At 38.2% G+C, this 18112-nt stretch overlaps 1 protein-coding gene across 5 annotated transcripts in view; it reads right to left on the bottom strand.

The window, feature by feature from the left end:
• Positions 1 to 18112, bottom strand: part of STX18 (syntaxin 18) — a 120070-nt gene that overhangs the window by 63748 nt on the left and 38210 nt on the right. The window contains exon 1 of one of the 5 annotated variants that reach the window (XM_077878517.1): positions 107 to 297. The exons of the other annotated variants lie outside the window; for them this stretch is intronic. Within the exon in view, the coding sequence (XP_077734643.1) occupies positions 107 to 109 (3 nt within the window). The 5' untranslated portion in view covers positions 110 to 297. Of the gene's footprint in view, positions 1 to 106; positions 298 to 18112 lie in introns of those variants that run through there. 5 annotated transcript variants of the gene reach the window in all.

The raw sequence follows: 18112 nt of genomic DNA on the forward strand, positions 1-18112 counted from the left end.
TATCTTTTTACAGGGTGCAGATGCCTTTGAGCCTCTGACAAAAGCTATGCATCTGGTCTCTTTCCTACAGAAAATAAATATAGATATAAAAAGATTTTCTGCTTACCATTTTGAGTTCCAGAGGGTCTTGGCTCACAGGAACTCAGGTTAAAAACCTCTGATGATAAAACAAGGCACAACAGACTCAAAAACAGAAGGTACAAACTTTCTGCAGACGTCATGCACATAAGCAGCACTTCTAGCTTGGCACCAGGACACAGTGGCTGGGTGCTCTGCAGAATCTGTTAGCACGGTAATGTTAACCAGTCACGCCAAGGGATGCGTGGAGGCAGCATGGGCCTTGAGACCTGCAGGTGTGAGGGACGAAACACAGGACAGCTACCCACTTGTCTGCCTTACAACAGGTAGAAAAGTGGCGATGGGACTAATGGATCGTTGTCACCAGCGTCATAAACATTTAGTGTTTATTATGTGTTAGGCGCTGTGTTAAGCCCTTACATTTAATAGATGAAAAACAGTTGAGGAAACTGAGGCACAGAACCATCAAGGAACCTGCTGTATGTCAGACTTCTAGCAAGTTGAAAAGCCAAGGTTCGTACTCCAAAAGTTGCTTGAAAGCCTATGCTCTTAAATTCGTCAGTCTGCACCTGCAAACTTGGGCTCTTCCATGTTAAAACTCAACCTGAGGAACCAGACCAAAGAAGAGCTGCCGTGCAGCCCTCTACCAGTGGCCACACACCAAGGTCGAAGCAACAGAGCTGCCAATTTGTCAGTTTCCTTTACCAGCTCCTTCAAAGGCAGGTGCTAAACGTCTTCTAAATTCTTCCAGTCCCTGGCAGAAAATACTCAGCACATAAAACACATTTATACTCTGCTGCAGTGCATTCCCCATCCCAGGTATATGGTCACTCCTTTTTGTGGTGAAAACTAAAAGATTTTTTAAAAGTGTGTGACCAAAAAGAACTGTGTCATGTTCATTTTGGGTTCCCGAAGCCTAGCAAGGCTCCTAGCTCCACAAATGTCTGCAGAATGAGTGATACATTCTATCAAGAATGTGTGATTCTAAAATAAACATTAATTCTAATAAAATAAACATTAAAATAACATAAATAACCTACAACTGATGGTTATGATGTATTAGAAGTTTTTTAAAAAACTTATTGAATTTTCTCACAATTTTTACAAATGTTTTGGTATACACCAGAAGCACACCCCAGCCAGCAACTGCACACAGTTGGCAATCAAAAGCAACCTGCTCCACAAAAGGTGAACAGATTAGCAAGGGCATAGAGTTTGTGGTCAAAGGCAGATTTTTATTATTCAGGTTAAACATATGCACTCAAAAGCATGAAATGCTGCCCTACTGACATTTTTTAAAAAATAATCTTATTTGAATTATAATATTAACTATAAGGAAAAAATATTTGTGAACATGACCAGGACCAGCACGTACACCTACAGAAGGTGGGAAACCACAAATAAAACTGACATATCACAGCCTGATCTCAATCTTATTTTCCTGGGATCCTAGAAATTATGCGCTGGGAACAATATAAAATTGCTTATTTGCAAGCCAAGGGCAAGAGTTGTATCAACATAGAACAGGTCTCCAAATCCTCCACCCATCACAGCAAGTACTGTTCCCGTCCACCAGGTGGTGCCCTGCACCACACTGTTGCTCCACAAACAGTACAGTACATCAAAATGACAACAGCCTGGCTTTAAGATGATTTGTCTCTTGAGGATATACATTTGGTTTAAGTTTCCACTGCAAAGTTGAAGTTCTTAAGATAGGTCATGCAGATCAATTGCTCCTGTAATCTGAAACTCAAAAGAGCAAGTAATATCTAAACAAGGGGAAGGGGTGGCCCTGAGCTTATAAGGTTCTCTAAAAGCCAGGAGACAGTCAGCCTGGCTACCTCTAATCTCATCATCAAAACTGTTACCTTGTCCAGTTTCTGCTTCACATCAGCAAAGAGAAGAGTGAAATCAATGATGGGCAGTACAAAGGGAGAACATACACTCTACTTCCATACCACTTGATAGATGTCAATAATTTACATTCAACAGAAAACACTGCTTGATAATATTCAAACCCCAAAAGTGTAAGTGCTTTACTAAAACATTTTCCCCCTGTTGGTAAAAACAAAAGCAAAGGACTCAATGTGCATTTTATCATGAAGCTCTGAGAAAGGGTTTGGTAACAAGATACCCCGCCTTTCCTCCAAAGTCATCTTTCAACTGAGTGAATAGGAATAAAATGCAGAGTGTGCTGGCCTCAACCAGGAATATAAATGTTCAAATTCCATGCAAAATCCAGAGCCTGTTTCATCATTCCCTGTCCTCCAAAAAGCATAGATTCCTTTCCTTCATTATGGTCTTCTTCAGAGTAAATAAGGCATGAAACTTAAAGCACTTCTGTACACGTGCAAGAAAAACAAAACAAAAAAAGGCAGAAAATATTATTTCAAGTAGTTACAAAACATTAAAATATTCTTTGCTTGAAAAAAATGAAAATACGATAGACTTGTTTCTAGGATTTAGAAAAAAACTAACAAACTGCTAACTGCAAAGTTTTATAAAATGGGGGCTAGCCTGATAAAATTCTTAAATGTGCAATATAGCATAAAATAATTTAGTTCCTAAGAAATCATTTGCTACAGAAAAATCTATGTATAAAAACCTAGAAAAGTAATGGTTAGATACTAACCTGTGTATTACCGATTTTTATTTCAAAAATCAAATTGTATCTCTTCATCCTACTTTTAAGATTTACTGCTTTACTTGTACACAAAAATTTTTAAGTCTTATATCTGAATGTTATATTCAGAACTCAGTTTGAAAGCTTTAAAAGTAAAACCGGTATATACAATTTAATTCCCTTTTAACAGTCTTTGAGATCATTAGGTAAAGCATCTGAAACACCACATACATACAAATTTCCTTTCTTACCATAGACACAAATTTCAGTTAAAATCACATAATAATTTGTAAGCGATAAAACTGTCATCAAAATGTAACACAAACTGTTCCCCTAAGACATGGATACACACTCTAACTCTAACGGGACACATGTAGCAGTGTACCCAAAAAAGGAAAGTAAAACTTCAGTGTTCAAGAAACCCTTCGAAAACTCTATACTACGTGTTAGTATCTGATGAGCACGATTTCAAAAGTGTCTATACGGAATGATTAATGATTGGTAACGTGTTATCTTTCTACACTTTAAGTTTCATTACAATAAAAAAATGGACAAATTTCCCCGAGAACTGGGGCATAAGCAACTGAAAATAAAATGCCCAATTTGCAGTTGTGAGGTCAATGTCCTAATAATTAGATTTAAAACAAATTTTAGATTACGGTTTTTAATTTTTTTTAAATTTATACACTATGATTGTGGTCTATTTCAATAATTAAACCAACTAAAAAATTTTCCTCCTTGCAAAATTAAGAATCTCCATATATACTAATAAATAATGTAATGCTTATTTTGTAAAAATCCAAAAACCTGTTTAAATTTTCCTGGCAACTAAGTATGTATTTTGTTTTTTAGTTGGAATCTATAAATACAGATGCAATTTCTGTGCCTGTGCTTATCGTTGAAAACGAGCACTTTGGGGATTCCTGTAACAATCACTAAGGCTCTTAAAAAAATGCAAAATGTCATCCATATTGAAGAATTCCTATTTAACCCTTATTTTCAATTATAGCCAAAGGTTTGTTTCAGAGCCACAGAAACCGACATCCCTCTTTCGGCTACTGCGTCTGGGGAGAAAACATTATTAAATGTCACATCTGACTGTCAGTTTCCCCAATTCACTTCCTGCGTGTTTATTATCAGACTCTAATCATGCCTTTCACAAACTTATTTATACTTTTACACAAACTTCCAAAGTTTTCCCAATTTAAATAAAAACCCACAAAAACTGCGGGAAATGTTTCGCTTGAAAGATAAAAGTAAACTGGTCCAAATGTACATATGCAATAATCAGTGTTTACTTTTGTTGCTCACTCAGCTTACAGCACTTTCAATATCTGCACTCAACTTAATTTTCTTGTTGCTTAAAAAAAAAAAAAAGGAGGGAACATTTTCTATCTCCCCCGTTTTGCTCTCAAAATATAAACTCATTTAATGCAAAGCATTCCTGAATCAGGCATGTTTTTAAACTACAAGCATATCTAGTCTCAACAGCATTCATATTACATATGAAATGCCATTTCTTTGAAAACTTCAGTCTGAATATTTTGTAAATCTAATTTTACTTTCCCTAATAAACAGAACACACTTTGCTATGCAAGACCCAATTACAATTTTAGTAAATGAAAATAGCAAAAAAAAAAAAGAAAGAAAGAAAAATCTGATGCTACAATACTAAAGGAGGAAAGAGGGGAAAGTATGAATTCACTTACTTAAAATTTTAGGGTTCTCTAACCGGTAAGCACCTCTACTATAGATTTTACACTACATTTATCAAAATATGACATACCTTTAGCCTGGGAACACTTTATCAATTAACAGTATCTATGAGAGAGGAAGTATACTTTACGTAAGTAAAATACTAGAAACTATTTGTGCTGCCCTTGTTCAAAGCTGTTTAGAAAACTGGGCTGTGTGCTTTTTAAATCATCATTAAAAACGGTCTAAAGGCTGTGATATAGTTAATCCACAAGCTAAGTGATGTCATTTAATCCCAGAGACAGAAATTTGTCTCTCCAAGGGGATCTAATAAGGCATTCATAGATGTAATACAGTAATACATGTTAAAGGTAATAAAACTATAAAGAAATATTTCCTAATAGAATGAACACATTTTAAAGTTTGTATGACTGGCAACAGAAAAGACTTTTTTACTATTAAAAAAAAAAAAAAGTCTCCTGACAAGAGATTCTGGGTTTGAAGTATGTCACACCCCAGTTCCCCAGCCATGAATCCCAGTTCATTTTTTAAAATGAGGTCTATTTCCTGTAATTTTAGATATTTTAGAGTACAATTATTTTACATTTTTATGATGCCTTTGGGGTATCATTACAAATATTTTTATGTGTTTAAACTTAGGAAAGTAAAATTAAGTAATAGCTTCTCTTAAAGGGAGCTGTCAATTCTCTCCTGAACAAAAATCTTTGTTTTAAAGCAATCTAGAGATTTATATCCCTAGTAACCATAGAAATTAATCTTAAGCTTTAGAAAAAAATTGCATAAAATGCTCCTTATTTAATTAAAATCAGAGCTCTGCTCTTTAGAAATAAGGACCCTCTTTTGAACAGAAAGACCTCTCTCTATAGAGTAGAATTGTTTTAACTCAAGGTAGCATTCTTTGTGATAAATTAATCAAAGACATGTTTAATTGGCTCTCGAATTCATGTGCATATAAAGTTAAATACTTTGTTGGAAAGGATTTGCTCAGGGAATATATCCACTGAAAACTTCTGGTAAGAAGAGAAAGTGAAACACATAGAATCCAAACCCTATTCGCATATTATCTAACTGTGGGTATAAAAAGAGCAAGCAAAGAATTTAACAGGAAAAATTAGGAGAACCACTCCCAGCAGAACTCACTCTGTTTTCATCAGGAAACTGGAAATATTACTCGCTGTGCCTTCATATGAAGACTCATCAACACCTCATAACTCAAACTTCACCCTATGATGACTATCACTCTATTTCACACGCACTGAAATAGAGACAAGTTCTGAATTCTTTCACCATCTGACTACGAAGTTTAGCTCAGATTTAGAAGCCAGTCAGGGACTTCTGGGGAGACGGCAGTGTTCTCCCTGGCAGGATGCTTTCTTCCCCAGCCCCCTGAGAGAACGTGTGCCTTTGAGGGACGGTCAAGACAAGCTCCACAAACTTTGTAAAATGTCAAACGTTTCAAGGCTTATGAAACTCAGGTTTTGAAGAAATCTGGTGAACTTTCAACGAGATTTAAATTTTATAGCTTCAAAGTTTTTGCTGCATAATGAATATTTTTAAAATGTAAGCCACATTCTGTTTCCACTATATTTTCTAAAACCCATTCATTTGGACTTTTTATTTTAGAAAACTAAGATAAATACAGAAAAGATTAAGAGCTTAGTGTAGAATCAGGAAACATATCAATGAGCATGTCAAAAAACAGATTTGTAAAGTTCTCATACAGTATGTTGTAAACACCAAGTAAAGTGCAAGCTATAAACGCTTCTGCTGACAATCAAAGTCTCTGAATAGATCTGGAATAGGTGTCTCTCCAAGTGAGTTTAGGCACTGCTAAGGATGCTAAACATGTATCATTTTCTCTAAGCAATCCACTTTTTGGAAAAGACACCGGCATTTACTCCCCAAGCTGTTCATAGCTAATTTCACAGTCCTACAAGGGAAAAATCCCCCAAGCGTTTAAGAGAGTTAAGATGTCTTGTATAGGTAATAGGTTGCAAAATGGCATAGAAAATGATAAGGAATTATAAATGATATGGATAGGTGGTTTCCACTGCATTGGACACCAGAGTGCGTTCATCTTGGGGATTCTAAATACTCTTTCCAGGGCAGGGGGATGTGCGTCAACGGCAGGGGAGGGAGACGGGGCACAGCAATGGGCACAGGGGTCAGGAATTTTGATTGCGTATTAGAAAATGACACATTTTACCATCTTCATTGAAGGCGGCACATCCCCTCTAGCAACCAGGCCCCAAATTAAATAATATATAGTACGTGTCAATGAACTGGTTTCACTTTTAATTCAAATTACAGTCATCGACAAGGACAGAAAATCTAAACATCTATTCTAAAGTATCAGTAGAAAATGATGTTCAGTTTAAAAATATTCTCAAAGCATAATGCCATTTTGAAGCTTTAACAGTATTAGTAAAGACAAAATCTCAATGTCTACTTGAGGTAGAATTCTAATACCTTCCTTTCCCCTCTGCTTTTAACCTTACACTTGCAAGAACTTATGAAAGAAACAAGAACCCCATTTTCACAGAATACACAAGAACTGGAAAGAGGTTCGTGGGCTTAACCACTGTTTTGTTGGTATGTTCTTGGCTCTTCTCTTTCTCATGTAAGAAAAATCAACAAGGTAATATATGCTCTTTCTCCTACCTCCTTAACTCCATGTCCCATGGCGGCTTCCTTTAGGACTTTACCTAACAGCCAAAAACTCTGCCTCTGGATCAAATATTCTAGGCCCGCAAAATTGTTTTGAAAGGTTACAGAAGACAAACAAGAATGGATGGAGGCATTAATGCAAATGTTATTAAGTAAAAAGGAGCAATAATCCCAGCAGTCAGAAAGTCTTTGTTAAACACCTGTTTGTATACCGGGATACAGGAGTGTTCCATGCAAACCATGGATCTGGGCTCACTCCATGCCCCTGGTCAAGTCACTTGTTTATGCTTCAGTTCCCTTTCTTGAAAAAGGACAAGATTGCATTCCCTAATCCTTAAGGTCTATTTGAGCTCCAGAAATTCCATGATTTTTTAAATTTGACTAGAAACTTAATAGTGTATTTTCAAGCAAGTGTTCACATCCCAGTTTTATGGTTAACTAGAATTTAATATACAAGGAAAATAATTTTGCATTTATTTCTTTAATATCTTTTGGGAAAGGAAGGACAAAGGGAGAGATAGAGAATCTCAAGCAGGCTCCACACTGAGCACAGAGCCCAACTCGGGGCTCGATCCCACAACCCTGAGATCATGACCTGAGCCAAAATCAAGAGTGGGCCGCTTAACTGACAGAGCCACCCAGGTACCCCCGGCATTTATTTCTAGTAACCTACTGTATGCATTCTATATTTTCACATACTTAATCTTCACAACAATCCTCTAATATTATCACCTTTCTCATTTTATCAGTAAGAAAACTGAGGCTCAAATAAGCTAGAGATGTAAAGTTAGATCAGTCCAATTAACTACTCATGCTCTTTCCATACATCATGGGCTCTCCTCTGCCACGAAACAACAATCTACTGAATCTCCCACTGAGAAACTGTAATCCAGTGCTTTGTGTGTATAAAACACTGTGCTGGGTGGGATGCACACAGGCGAGAAGCATGTCCCTCTCCCCTGGTCCCATTTAGGGGCTAAACCATAAAGGGGTTAATTATAACAAGCCATTGAAAACCCTACACCTGCCATGAAATCATAAACTGGACGGGAAAAACAGGGAGGGGGTGACCTGGGAACTGGGAAACAGGGAGAAGAGGAAAAGACTTCACTGGCCTTAGATACAACCTGGTAAAATTTATGTCTCTCTCCACAAGCTATCCAGATGATTCTAAAGTACGAGCAAGGCCAAGAACCACTGATGGTAGGAGCATACGAAAGAGGACTTCGGAGTCAGTCATGAGCTCTGCGGCTGTTCCCCAATGACTTAAACTATCTTTGCCTCAGTTTCTCCATTTGTAAAATGGGGGAAAATAATCGTACATACCACATAGAGTGCATGAGGATGAAATGGGTTATTTTCTGCAAAGGGCTCAGAAAAATGCCTGGCATATTAACAAATACTATGCAAATGCTGGAAGGCCTTAAATGCCCAGCAAAGGACTTGCTGCAAGCCAACAGTGTTAAATGTTCTCTTACACAGAAGTGACAGAAGATGACAGCTTTTCTTCTTTCTTCCTTTCTTATTTATTTACTTAAGATTTTATTTATTCATGAGAGACAGAGAGAGAGAGGCAGAGACACAGACAGAAGGAGAAGCAGGCTCCACACAGGGAGCCAGCCCAATGTGGGACTCGACCCTGGGTCTCCAGGATCATACCCCCAGGCTGAATGTAGCGCGCTAAACCGCTGAGCCACGCGGGCTGCCCATCTTCCTTTCATATTTAAATTGTATATTTAAACGAAAAAAAAAAAAGGTAACCTTTTACAAATAGGAAAACAATAATAATAAAATTCATTTTTAGGGAAAATAATCTGTTGAATAAACTGTAACAAGTAAATTTTTTTTTTAAAGGAGATTCTCATAGTACCCTAGTGGAAAGAAATAGAACAAGTCAAAACAGATACAATAGTTCAAAATAAAATGACAGAGCACAGGGGCGCCTGAGTGGCTCCATCGGTTGGGCATCCAACTCTTGATTTCAGTTTAGATCATGGTCTCAGGGTCGTGAGATGGAGCTCTGCTACAGATTTCTTGCTTGGCAGGAAGTCTGCTTGAGGTTCTACTTTCTCCCTCTGCACACCCCCCCCCCCCAATCCCTGCCCTGCGCATGCGCTCTCTTTCAAATAAATACATCTTTTAAAAAAATGACAGAGCATAGTGGTGCTGTCAATAGACACACTACAGGCTTGAAAACTACACATCTAAAACACTGGGATGGTGAAGGAGGACATCTGTGATAATCAGATTATGTGGTTTTAAAAACTCCTATAATTGAATTACATTTCTTTAAATAAGTGCACCTTTGTAATACTTTCAAAAACAAGATTTCTCCCCTTCTTTCCCATTTATTCTTTACATTCTCAAAATGAAGAAACTGAGAGCTAGAGGGCCTGCCTGAAGCCACCGCTGACCTGAAATGAACCCTGATTTCTTCAACAGCAGCCCTGGCAGTGAGGTCTGGGGGAAAACAGAGACCTAGGCAAAAAGGTGAAGCAGCATCTAAAACCCGCCGAGGCCACTCACATCCCACTCACATCCCGGTCATCCCTCATCTCAGAACACAGCCTGGGGATATCCTGTGGTGGCCGCCCGTTCCTGCATGAGCTGGGGAGTGGTTAGGAAAGCCCATTGCTGATCCATCACTGCTTCCTCCTAAACTACTCCAGCCAATCCAGCAGCAAGCCCTGCAGTTTCTTCAGCTTGAGTGGCTCCTAAATGCAGCCCTTGCCAGTCATCCCATCAGCTTCACCCATGGCAACTCCTCACTGCCATCCTTTTGCAGGCTTGCTGGGTTGCAATCCAATGTCCATGCTCCCACACCTCCCACGGAGCGAGCCCAAGCCTCATGCTGGGGAGGAGGAGCTGGGCCTGGGGTAAGTGTGCTATTTTAAAATCAGCTTGGAGTGTCATTCTAAGCCTCACATGCTGCTGCCCTACACAACAGTGGGCAGAAATGCTGACGTTTTATCTCTAACCCTTTCCATGCTAAATAACTGTAGCACCACCATGGGTTTGGAATTTTAAAAACTTGACCACCAGCCACATTAAACCATGGTGTTGTGTGAAGACTCCAATTCTATAAGCCTTGAGCACTTACGGTATGCAAAGAACAGATGCTCTAAGAGCTAGATGAAGGGTGTGTGAAGCGGGGACTTACATGCCTTTTGCAGGAAGTAGAGAGAAGGTCCCCTCCCACGCCAAGGCAAGTCAGTCTATATCCGAGAGGGCCTCACAGAGTGCTTGGCCAATGTGAGAACTGGCTTCTTTATGTTTTACACATAAATGAAATGCATAAAACCAGCGTGTCGAGCAGCACAATGTCTGAGGATTGTGGTTGGGCCTGCCACCCCGGATCCGCTATGACCCAGACTGGCTGTATGAATGCACGATCACAGACACGCAAGAGAACAATCACCCAGACTCCCTCTCAGGCCCCACAGAGCCAGGGGAGCTGTGAAGAAGCCATGACACCCCCACCCAAGCCCCCCAGGATCTATACAAGAAGGCCTCTTTCATTAAGGTTTATGATAGTGTGACCTCTGATTTAGCTCTGAGGCTCAGGCTGAATTGCCAGGATTATCAAACAATATGCCAATAAACAGCACAGATTTCCAATTTCTAAGATGTTTATAACACATTATCAGTGGAGCAATATGTTAAGGAGTGGAGAGGAGGGGAAGTGCTAAAGAAAACTAGAAAAAAATGAAGTCACTGTTCAACGTATTCAGCACCGACTCATAAGGCCCCAGAACCAGAAATGTTCTTTGTTATTCTGTTATTAATGCCAAAAGCATCAACAGACAACTGAACACTCATTCAAGGGCGCTCACAGAACACTATGCACCAGGTGGTGTTTACTGTCCTACGAATATTAACTCACTGAATTCTCACTAACAACTTTATGAGGTAAATAGCACTATTACCCATTTACACATGATGAAACTGAGGCACAAAGACTTCAATACTGTTCCCAAGGTCACTTAGCTAACATGCAGCATAACTGGATTAAAAGCCAGTTAGTTTAAAAAAAAAAAAAAAAAAAACAGTTAGTTAATCTGGCTCCAGAATCTTTGTTCTTAAGTACTGTCTATATTGCCTATCATACTAGAACTTACAAAATCTGCCAATAAAAGAGGTGTCCACTGATCATCAGAATCACCTTGTCATACCATCCTGAGATAAATCTCCTGTGCCTAGAATGAAATTTGTATTGTCCCTGCTGAGTTAAACTAAGATTCACTTTCTCTTCTAGACACAAGAATATAGGAAGTCAATATACCATCACAGCCAAGAGCATATTTCTAGGTGTTTACATGTGAAGGTATAGGATATGTGTCAAAGAGAGGTATGATTACTAATTCCTGGAACTGGACAGATGCTGTGGGTTCTTTCTACTTACTAAAAAAAGTCACCTACGAGTTTAAAAACAATATTAACAAGGAAATTCAAACTTAACTCTGGTTCCACAGAACCTCAGTGCATACTGTTTGTCACCGTAAAGTTACACTCATTTATATAAATCTTCTCTAAATTTGGAAGCTTTTTTTTTTTTTTTTTAAGAATAAAAAGTGGAGACAACCACTTGCAGAAAGTAAAGAAAAGCAAAAAGGGTCAAAGCGACTCTTCTACTTCCTTGCAAAGAGTGGATAACAAGACCAATAAAGATAATAAACTCCACACAATGATGACACTACTGCCAATGTATCAGCAAGGTTTCCCTCCTAGACTCGCTGTACTTTGAAACACTTCATCTCACCCACGTGTATGGTATCTTCAATCCTCAGCACAATGACTGGCACACAGTCTCAGATGTCCATCAATATTTACTGAATTGCTAAATAGAAGAACATGTGTTTGGGCCACTTGTGTCACTGGTCCAATCCAAAATCAAAGACCTCATAATCTTTCCAAGGAATACAGTTCTGTGATGTTAATTCACTGATATATAATACCATTGTTAAGACAACACAATTAACTAATAAAACAAAGGCAGTCAGGACATTTAGCAAAGATAATAAGAACAATCAGCTTATATTCAAATAGGTATAAATTAGTATCCTAAAACATTAAGCATGTTAGCAAAGCAGCTTAAGAAAAAGATCTGTTTCATATTAGATGAAAAGAAAAGAGGGAGAAAAAGATGTACATGACAAGAGACTGAACGCTGGAGAGACTGGTACTTCTCTGAGAGCCTCTGAGAAAGAGTTCAGACATCATGTATTTCCTAGGACTTAGGGCTATTTCTGCAAGAAGACAGCAAGCTCACCTAGATAGCATATTCCAGCTCCAGAATCCCTGGTTATAGCATATGAAACAAAATACACAACTAGGCCAAACTGGGAAATGAAGAAAAATGGTGCCACTTTCTTAGCCAGGGGACAATTTGAGTCTATCCTACCTAAATTTACATAAAACAAACATTTCAAAAATTTACCCCAGTGCCTAACAAACTTTCCTTAAAAGATCTTTTCTTTTAAATTAAAAACAGTAGCTTTATTAATGCACAACCCATTTCAAATCTGAAACACAACTCTAAGCCATACCTTGTGGAATGGAAAGCCATAATTGTAATGTGGAATGAGACCAACTGAAATCAATGTAAGATATTTGAAGTAAGTAAATACTTTTTTTTTTCCTAGAGGGTAGTATAAAACGTATGAAATTACAGTAGTAAGAAGTCATTAATTTGAAATTATAAAGTGGAATTGAGGACTTCAAAATATTTATAGATTTTTTTTTCAAAGAATTTTGAAAGCAAAGAAAACCATATCATGCTCTGGAAAAGCTTACCTTTTAGAAAAACAACATTCAGTGTGCACAGCTGCTTGACCATGTACTGCAAAGCAACAGCAACATGGGTCCCACCAAGCCCAACACTGATCGAAGCTGTGTTTTCAGGTTCACACATATTACACTGACTGGTTTCTACACAAACATTCATTATTTAATAGCTAATCCAATTTAATTATTAAACCTGAACCAGGTGAGAACAGGAACTGTGTCAAGTTACCTGTAAAATGGAATACTGTGGCAAGCAGATTTATGAAAATTCCGGCAAAGAATCACAGCAGCACGTTACCTCCAAGTCAGAAAAACTAACTACCAGGCACTCAAAAATGTTTGCTAAATGAAAGACTAAAGGAATGTTCGTTCAATGGGGGAAATGGCTTTTCAAATTTATTTTTTCTCCAATAAAATGACTTCATTAAAACTGCAGTTACTCGTGGATCTCACCCGACTGCCCATACTCAAGATGGGTCCTTGTCCCCCCACCATTAGGATTCTGATGGGTGGGGGTGGGCGGCGGGGGTGAGACGGTGACGGCAGCTGTGTGCAACTTATCTGAGCACAAGCATCAGAGACTGAGTATGTATGATCCTAACCTCAAAGGGATTTTAAAGTGGGCTTTTCATCACTTGGTATTACAAAAATATTTGCCTCTTCAACTATCTTTAAATTTCTTTTTTAATAACTTTATTTTCTGCTTTTTGTGAAAAATGCAAATATAAAGAAGAAAATGAATCAATCCATCATAGTATCATCACCCAGAAATAAGCTTTTACCATTCTGATGTATTAGGACCCATTTTATGCACATATCCTTTATATAACTGAAACCATTGTATGTATACAATTCTATACTCTTACTTTAATTGATACCATAATGAACACTTCCCCATGTAATTAAAAATTCTTCTAAAAATTACTGTCATGGCTATGTAACATTTCACTGTTTAAATTCACCATAATTTGACTGTTTCTCTATTGTTGAATGACTGAATTGTTTCCTCGAATTTTTCCTCAAAGGATAAATTATGCTGTAATGAACATCTTTTTGCTAAACCATAACAGAATATTTTTATATAATGAATCTTTATCTGACTCGGTAATTCTTTAAGATAGAGTTTTAAGAAAGGAATGACAAGGCAAAAGTTACTAACAGCTTTAAATATATCAACATACACCACCAAACTGCTTCCTAGACAGAAGAGGGCCTCTGCCTTCTGGGGCATCCCAGTCCCAGGCATGCAGCAGTGAACAGTGCTGCCGACGAGACTGGGGTCCCTCTGGGCACTGTACTGCATTTGAAAGCAGTACACAACATGATTATCCTAATATCACTAAGCCCAATGTCATTTGCTTCAGGTTAATGATAATTTTCTATACTACAAGGCAGAGTAAGACTTCAGTTTCCTCATCTGGAAAATGAAGAGAGTCAGGCTGCATGGCCTCTAAGGCTGCGATGAGTTCCCACAGGCTAAGATCTTATCTGTCATCATGCAGACACCATGTGTGCTGGAGCTGCCAGGACACTGACACAAGAATAAAATGTAACTTAGTCACATGAAGTTGTTCAGCTGTTACTCATCTTATTTCTCCTGGAGCAAATCATGAACAATAACTCTGCAAATTGGAAATACTTAAATACAATTGCCATCCTGTTTTATAAAAAGAAAGATAACATTTACTTCTGGTATTTAAATACCTAACTTAGTTTTGATCCTCAATTCAGGCTCTATAAAACTAGATGCAACAGCTGGAAATTCTGATTCAAAATTATGACTTCACAGAAAACCAGATGCTCTATTGAAGATAAGGTTTCCTGGAGAAGTACAGCGTTTTAAGAGGCGATCAAAAATCTGTATTAGATTTTCTGCAGAAAAGCAGAAATCTCCAGGATACTCCTAAGCATTAAGAATCTGTACATTACAGAAAGACGAAGCTGCCAATCTGCAGTTCACATTTCTTAACAGCAACACAGCACATTTATTTGATGCACGCACACTGGACTCTGTTACCCTATAGGTGTAAAACGCTTACAAGTATCTGCCAGATCCTCAAAATCACTGCAGGCAAAAAGAAAACAAATGACAACTATTTTTTTAATCCCATGAAAATTACATTAGGATAAAAAGTACCAAAAACACCCTAAACATTATTTTAGCAGCAAATTCAAGCAGCTCCCTGTTACTTGAAAAACAGTAAAATTTACCTAAAACAACGTAATTAGGAAGACAGAAAAACATGTTAGGGAAAGTGATATTATTATCAAGTCAGCAAGCTAGCTACTAAGTCAAAAACTTGTAAAAAAAAATTCTTATTCTTGAAATTTAAAAATTAATTTCATAGCAATATAATACTATTGAGGAACAAAAACATTTTCCTTTTTATATCTTTTCAAAGGAAACTGAAAAAGTTAATAGATTTGGAGTCAAGTTTTACATAAAAATTTTACATAAAAAGTTTGCCCCTGGATCTTAGTAAAAAATTACTGAGCTCTTATGAGACGTCCTGAGTTGAGGAAACTGCGCTTGACAAAAGGACACAGCTCTTTGCACTCAGGCAGGCTGCAGCCATGGTGCGCACAGCAGGAGCAGGCACCCCTGGGGGGGGTGCAAGGTGACCTGCGAAGGCACACCTGGCACATACACCTTTAAGGGGACTGATGTCCAGCCCCCTCCTGAAGCGGCTCTGCCTGGGAGTCAGCTGAAACCCACATCCCCCTGGTTCTACTTTCCCACATGTCCTTCACAAGCACCTCTCCCACTTCTTAAGAGGCAGGGACGACGCAGCCCTCACCACACCTGGATCTTACCACCGGACACTGTCCTGGAAGTACAAACCTCTAACAAAGGAACACTTGGAAATCCTGGGTCGGATGACAGAGGGAACGGCTCCTGACGGGACAACAAACCCCCTCCCAAGTCTATGGGGCATCCAGTTTTTTTCACTCAACAAAATGAAGGAAGGGCCTAACTGGGATGTCAACTGACAAATTATTTTTACAGTTTTGCTGGCAGTTTTGGCTTGTAACTCAGAGGAAGTTCAAGACTGAGAGGAGTGGCTGCGCCTAACAAACTCCTTCCATTCTTGTCCACTTCTTTATGCAAACAAAGTTTCTTAGCTCTTACATTATAGGAAATGGAAACTAAGAATGTAGTTGATATTGAACATGGTCATAGTCCACAAAAAAGTAATATTCACCCACATGCACATGATCTGATTAGGAAAAAAAAAATCCATTGCCTTAAGAGGTTTCCTAAGTGAAGTGACTTAATCCATAAACACTAATACCAATTGCAAAGGTAACTCAACAGAGAACAATTACAGCATCTTGGTCACTGCTGGAGATTTTTTAAAAAACTAAGTTTCAAAACAAAAATTAAATTTCAATTTGCATACACACTTTCATTGCATAGAGGTATGAGAATGATCAATAAAAGATTTTCCCAATAAAAAATATACAAAAAAAGGACTTTCATGCATAAACAGAGGTAAGATAATATGTGGGGGAAGTGAAATGAAAATACAAATTCAAGGAGAAAAAGGTTGTAAAATTTATGACTATAAGAAAGTTTTTTTCAAGGATTCTTTTCAACAAATGATGGGTTAATATCAAATACAGTATTTAGATTCTATGGGATTCATTCATTCATTCATTTATTTATTTATTTATTTATTTGTTTATTTATGATAGTCACAGAGAGAGAGAGAGAGGCAGAGACACAGGCAGAGGGAGAAGCAGGCTCCATGTACCGGGAGCCCGATGTGGGATTTGATCCTGGGTCTCCGGGATCGCGCCCTGGGCCAAAGGCAGGCGCCAAACCGCTGCACCACCCAGGGATATGGGATACATTTAAATGAGTGATCGAAAGTTTCACTTTAAAATGTCAAGTTTTATACTGTACTGGAAGTTATATCCTTTGCCACTATTTAAATTTATAGTGAAAAATTATAGATGTCACTATATATACATATGTATATACATACATAAATATATTTATGTGTGAAAAGTTACCTAGTTTTTTCAAAATTCTATTTTTAAAACATTTTATTTATTTATTTGAGAGAGAGACAGTGAGAGAGAGCAGGAGCAGTGAGGAGAGGCAGAAGCAGGCTCCCCGCTGAGCAGGTAGCCTGACAGTCTCCTCCATTCTAGGACCCTGGGATCTTGACCAGAGCTGAAGGCAGATCCTTAACTGACTGAGCCACCCAGGTGTCCCTCAAAATTCTTTTAAAGGATAAATGAACAAAAATGTTTAAAGGTCCCTGGTTTACAGTCTGATGGGGTGAAAGATTGAACATATATAAATAATTATAGATAATTAAAGTTCTGTGAAGCAAGAACATAGGGAAACTATGGTCATAAAATAGAGGGCAGCCCCGGTGGCACAGCGGTTTAGCGCCGCCTGCAGCCCAGGGCGTGATCCTGGAGCGTGATCCTGGAGACCCGGGATCAAGTCCCATATCGGGCTCCCTGCATGGAGTCTGCTTCTCTCTTTACCTGTGTGTCTGCCTCTCTCTCTCTCTCTCTCATGAATAAATAAAATAAAATCTTAAAAAAATAATAAAATAGAGGTGCCCAGCCTAGTCTGGGGGGAAGGCCACAAAAAGTATGCCTCAATAGGATAAGTATTGTGCTGGTCTTAATAACTCTTATATGCCCAGGGTCTAGGATAAATGACTGAAGATGATGTTCAAACTAAGAAATAAATAAAAACAAGGAGTTGGCCTGGCAAAAACAGTTTCAGATAGAGGAACAGCATACGTAAAGGCTATGAGGCAGAGAACATGAAATGTTCAATGAATCAAGCTAGATCCTGTCATGCTTTACAATCTATACTAGAGATTTTCTTTTTCCTGAAGAGGTAACTGGAAGGAAATATTTTAATCAGGGAAGTGACCTAATCAGGTTTACTTTTTATATATTTATCACTCAGGGAAAAAAAATCATTGCTAGTCAGGAACAAGAAGCAATTCATTCATTCATCCATCCATCGAGTATTAGCTGAGCATCTATTTTGTGCCAGATACTCTATTGGGCACTTAGGATACAGGAGTAAACAGACAATGAAGCTCTGATAGAACCTGCAACCCATCAATAAGGATTTATGCTAGGAGAGTGGAAAGAGAAGCCACCTAAGAGACTAAGAGAAAACGCTACTTGCAAATTACACAGCTGACAAAGGACTCATCTCCACGACATAAAGAACTCTCAAACCTAACACTAAGAAAACAATACTCA

Source organism: Canis aureus, chromosome 2, assembly GCF_053574225.1.
Source record: "Canis aureus isolate CA01 chromosome 2, VMU_Caureus_v.1.0, whole genome shotgun sequence".
NCBI classification, from domain to species: domain Eukaryota; kingdom Metazoa; phylum Chordata; class Mammalia; order Carnivora; family Canidae; genus Canis; species Canis aureus.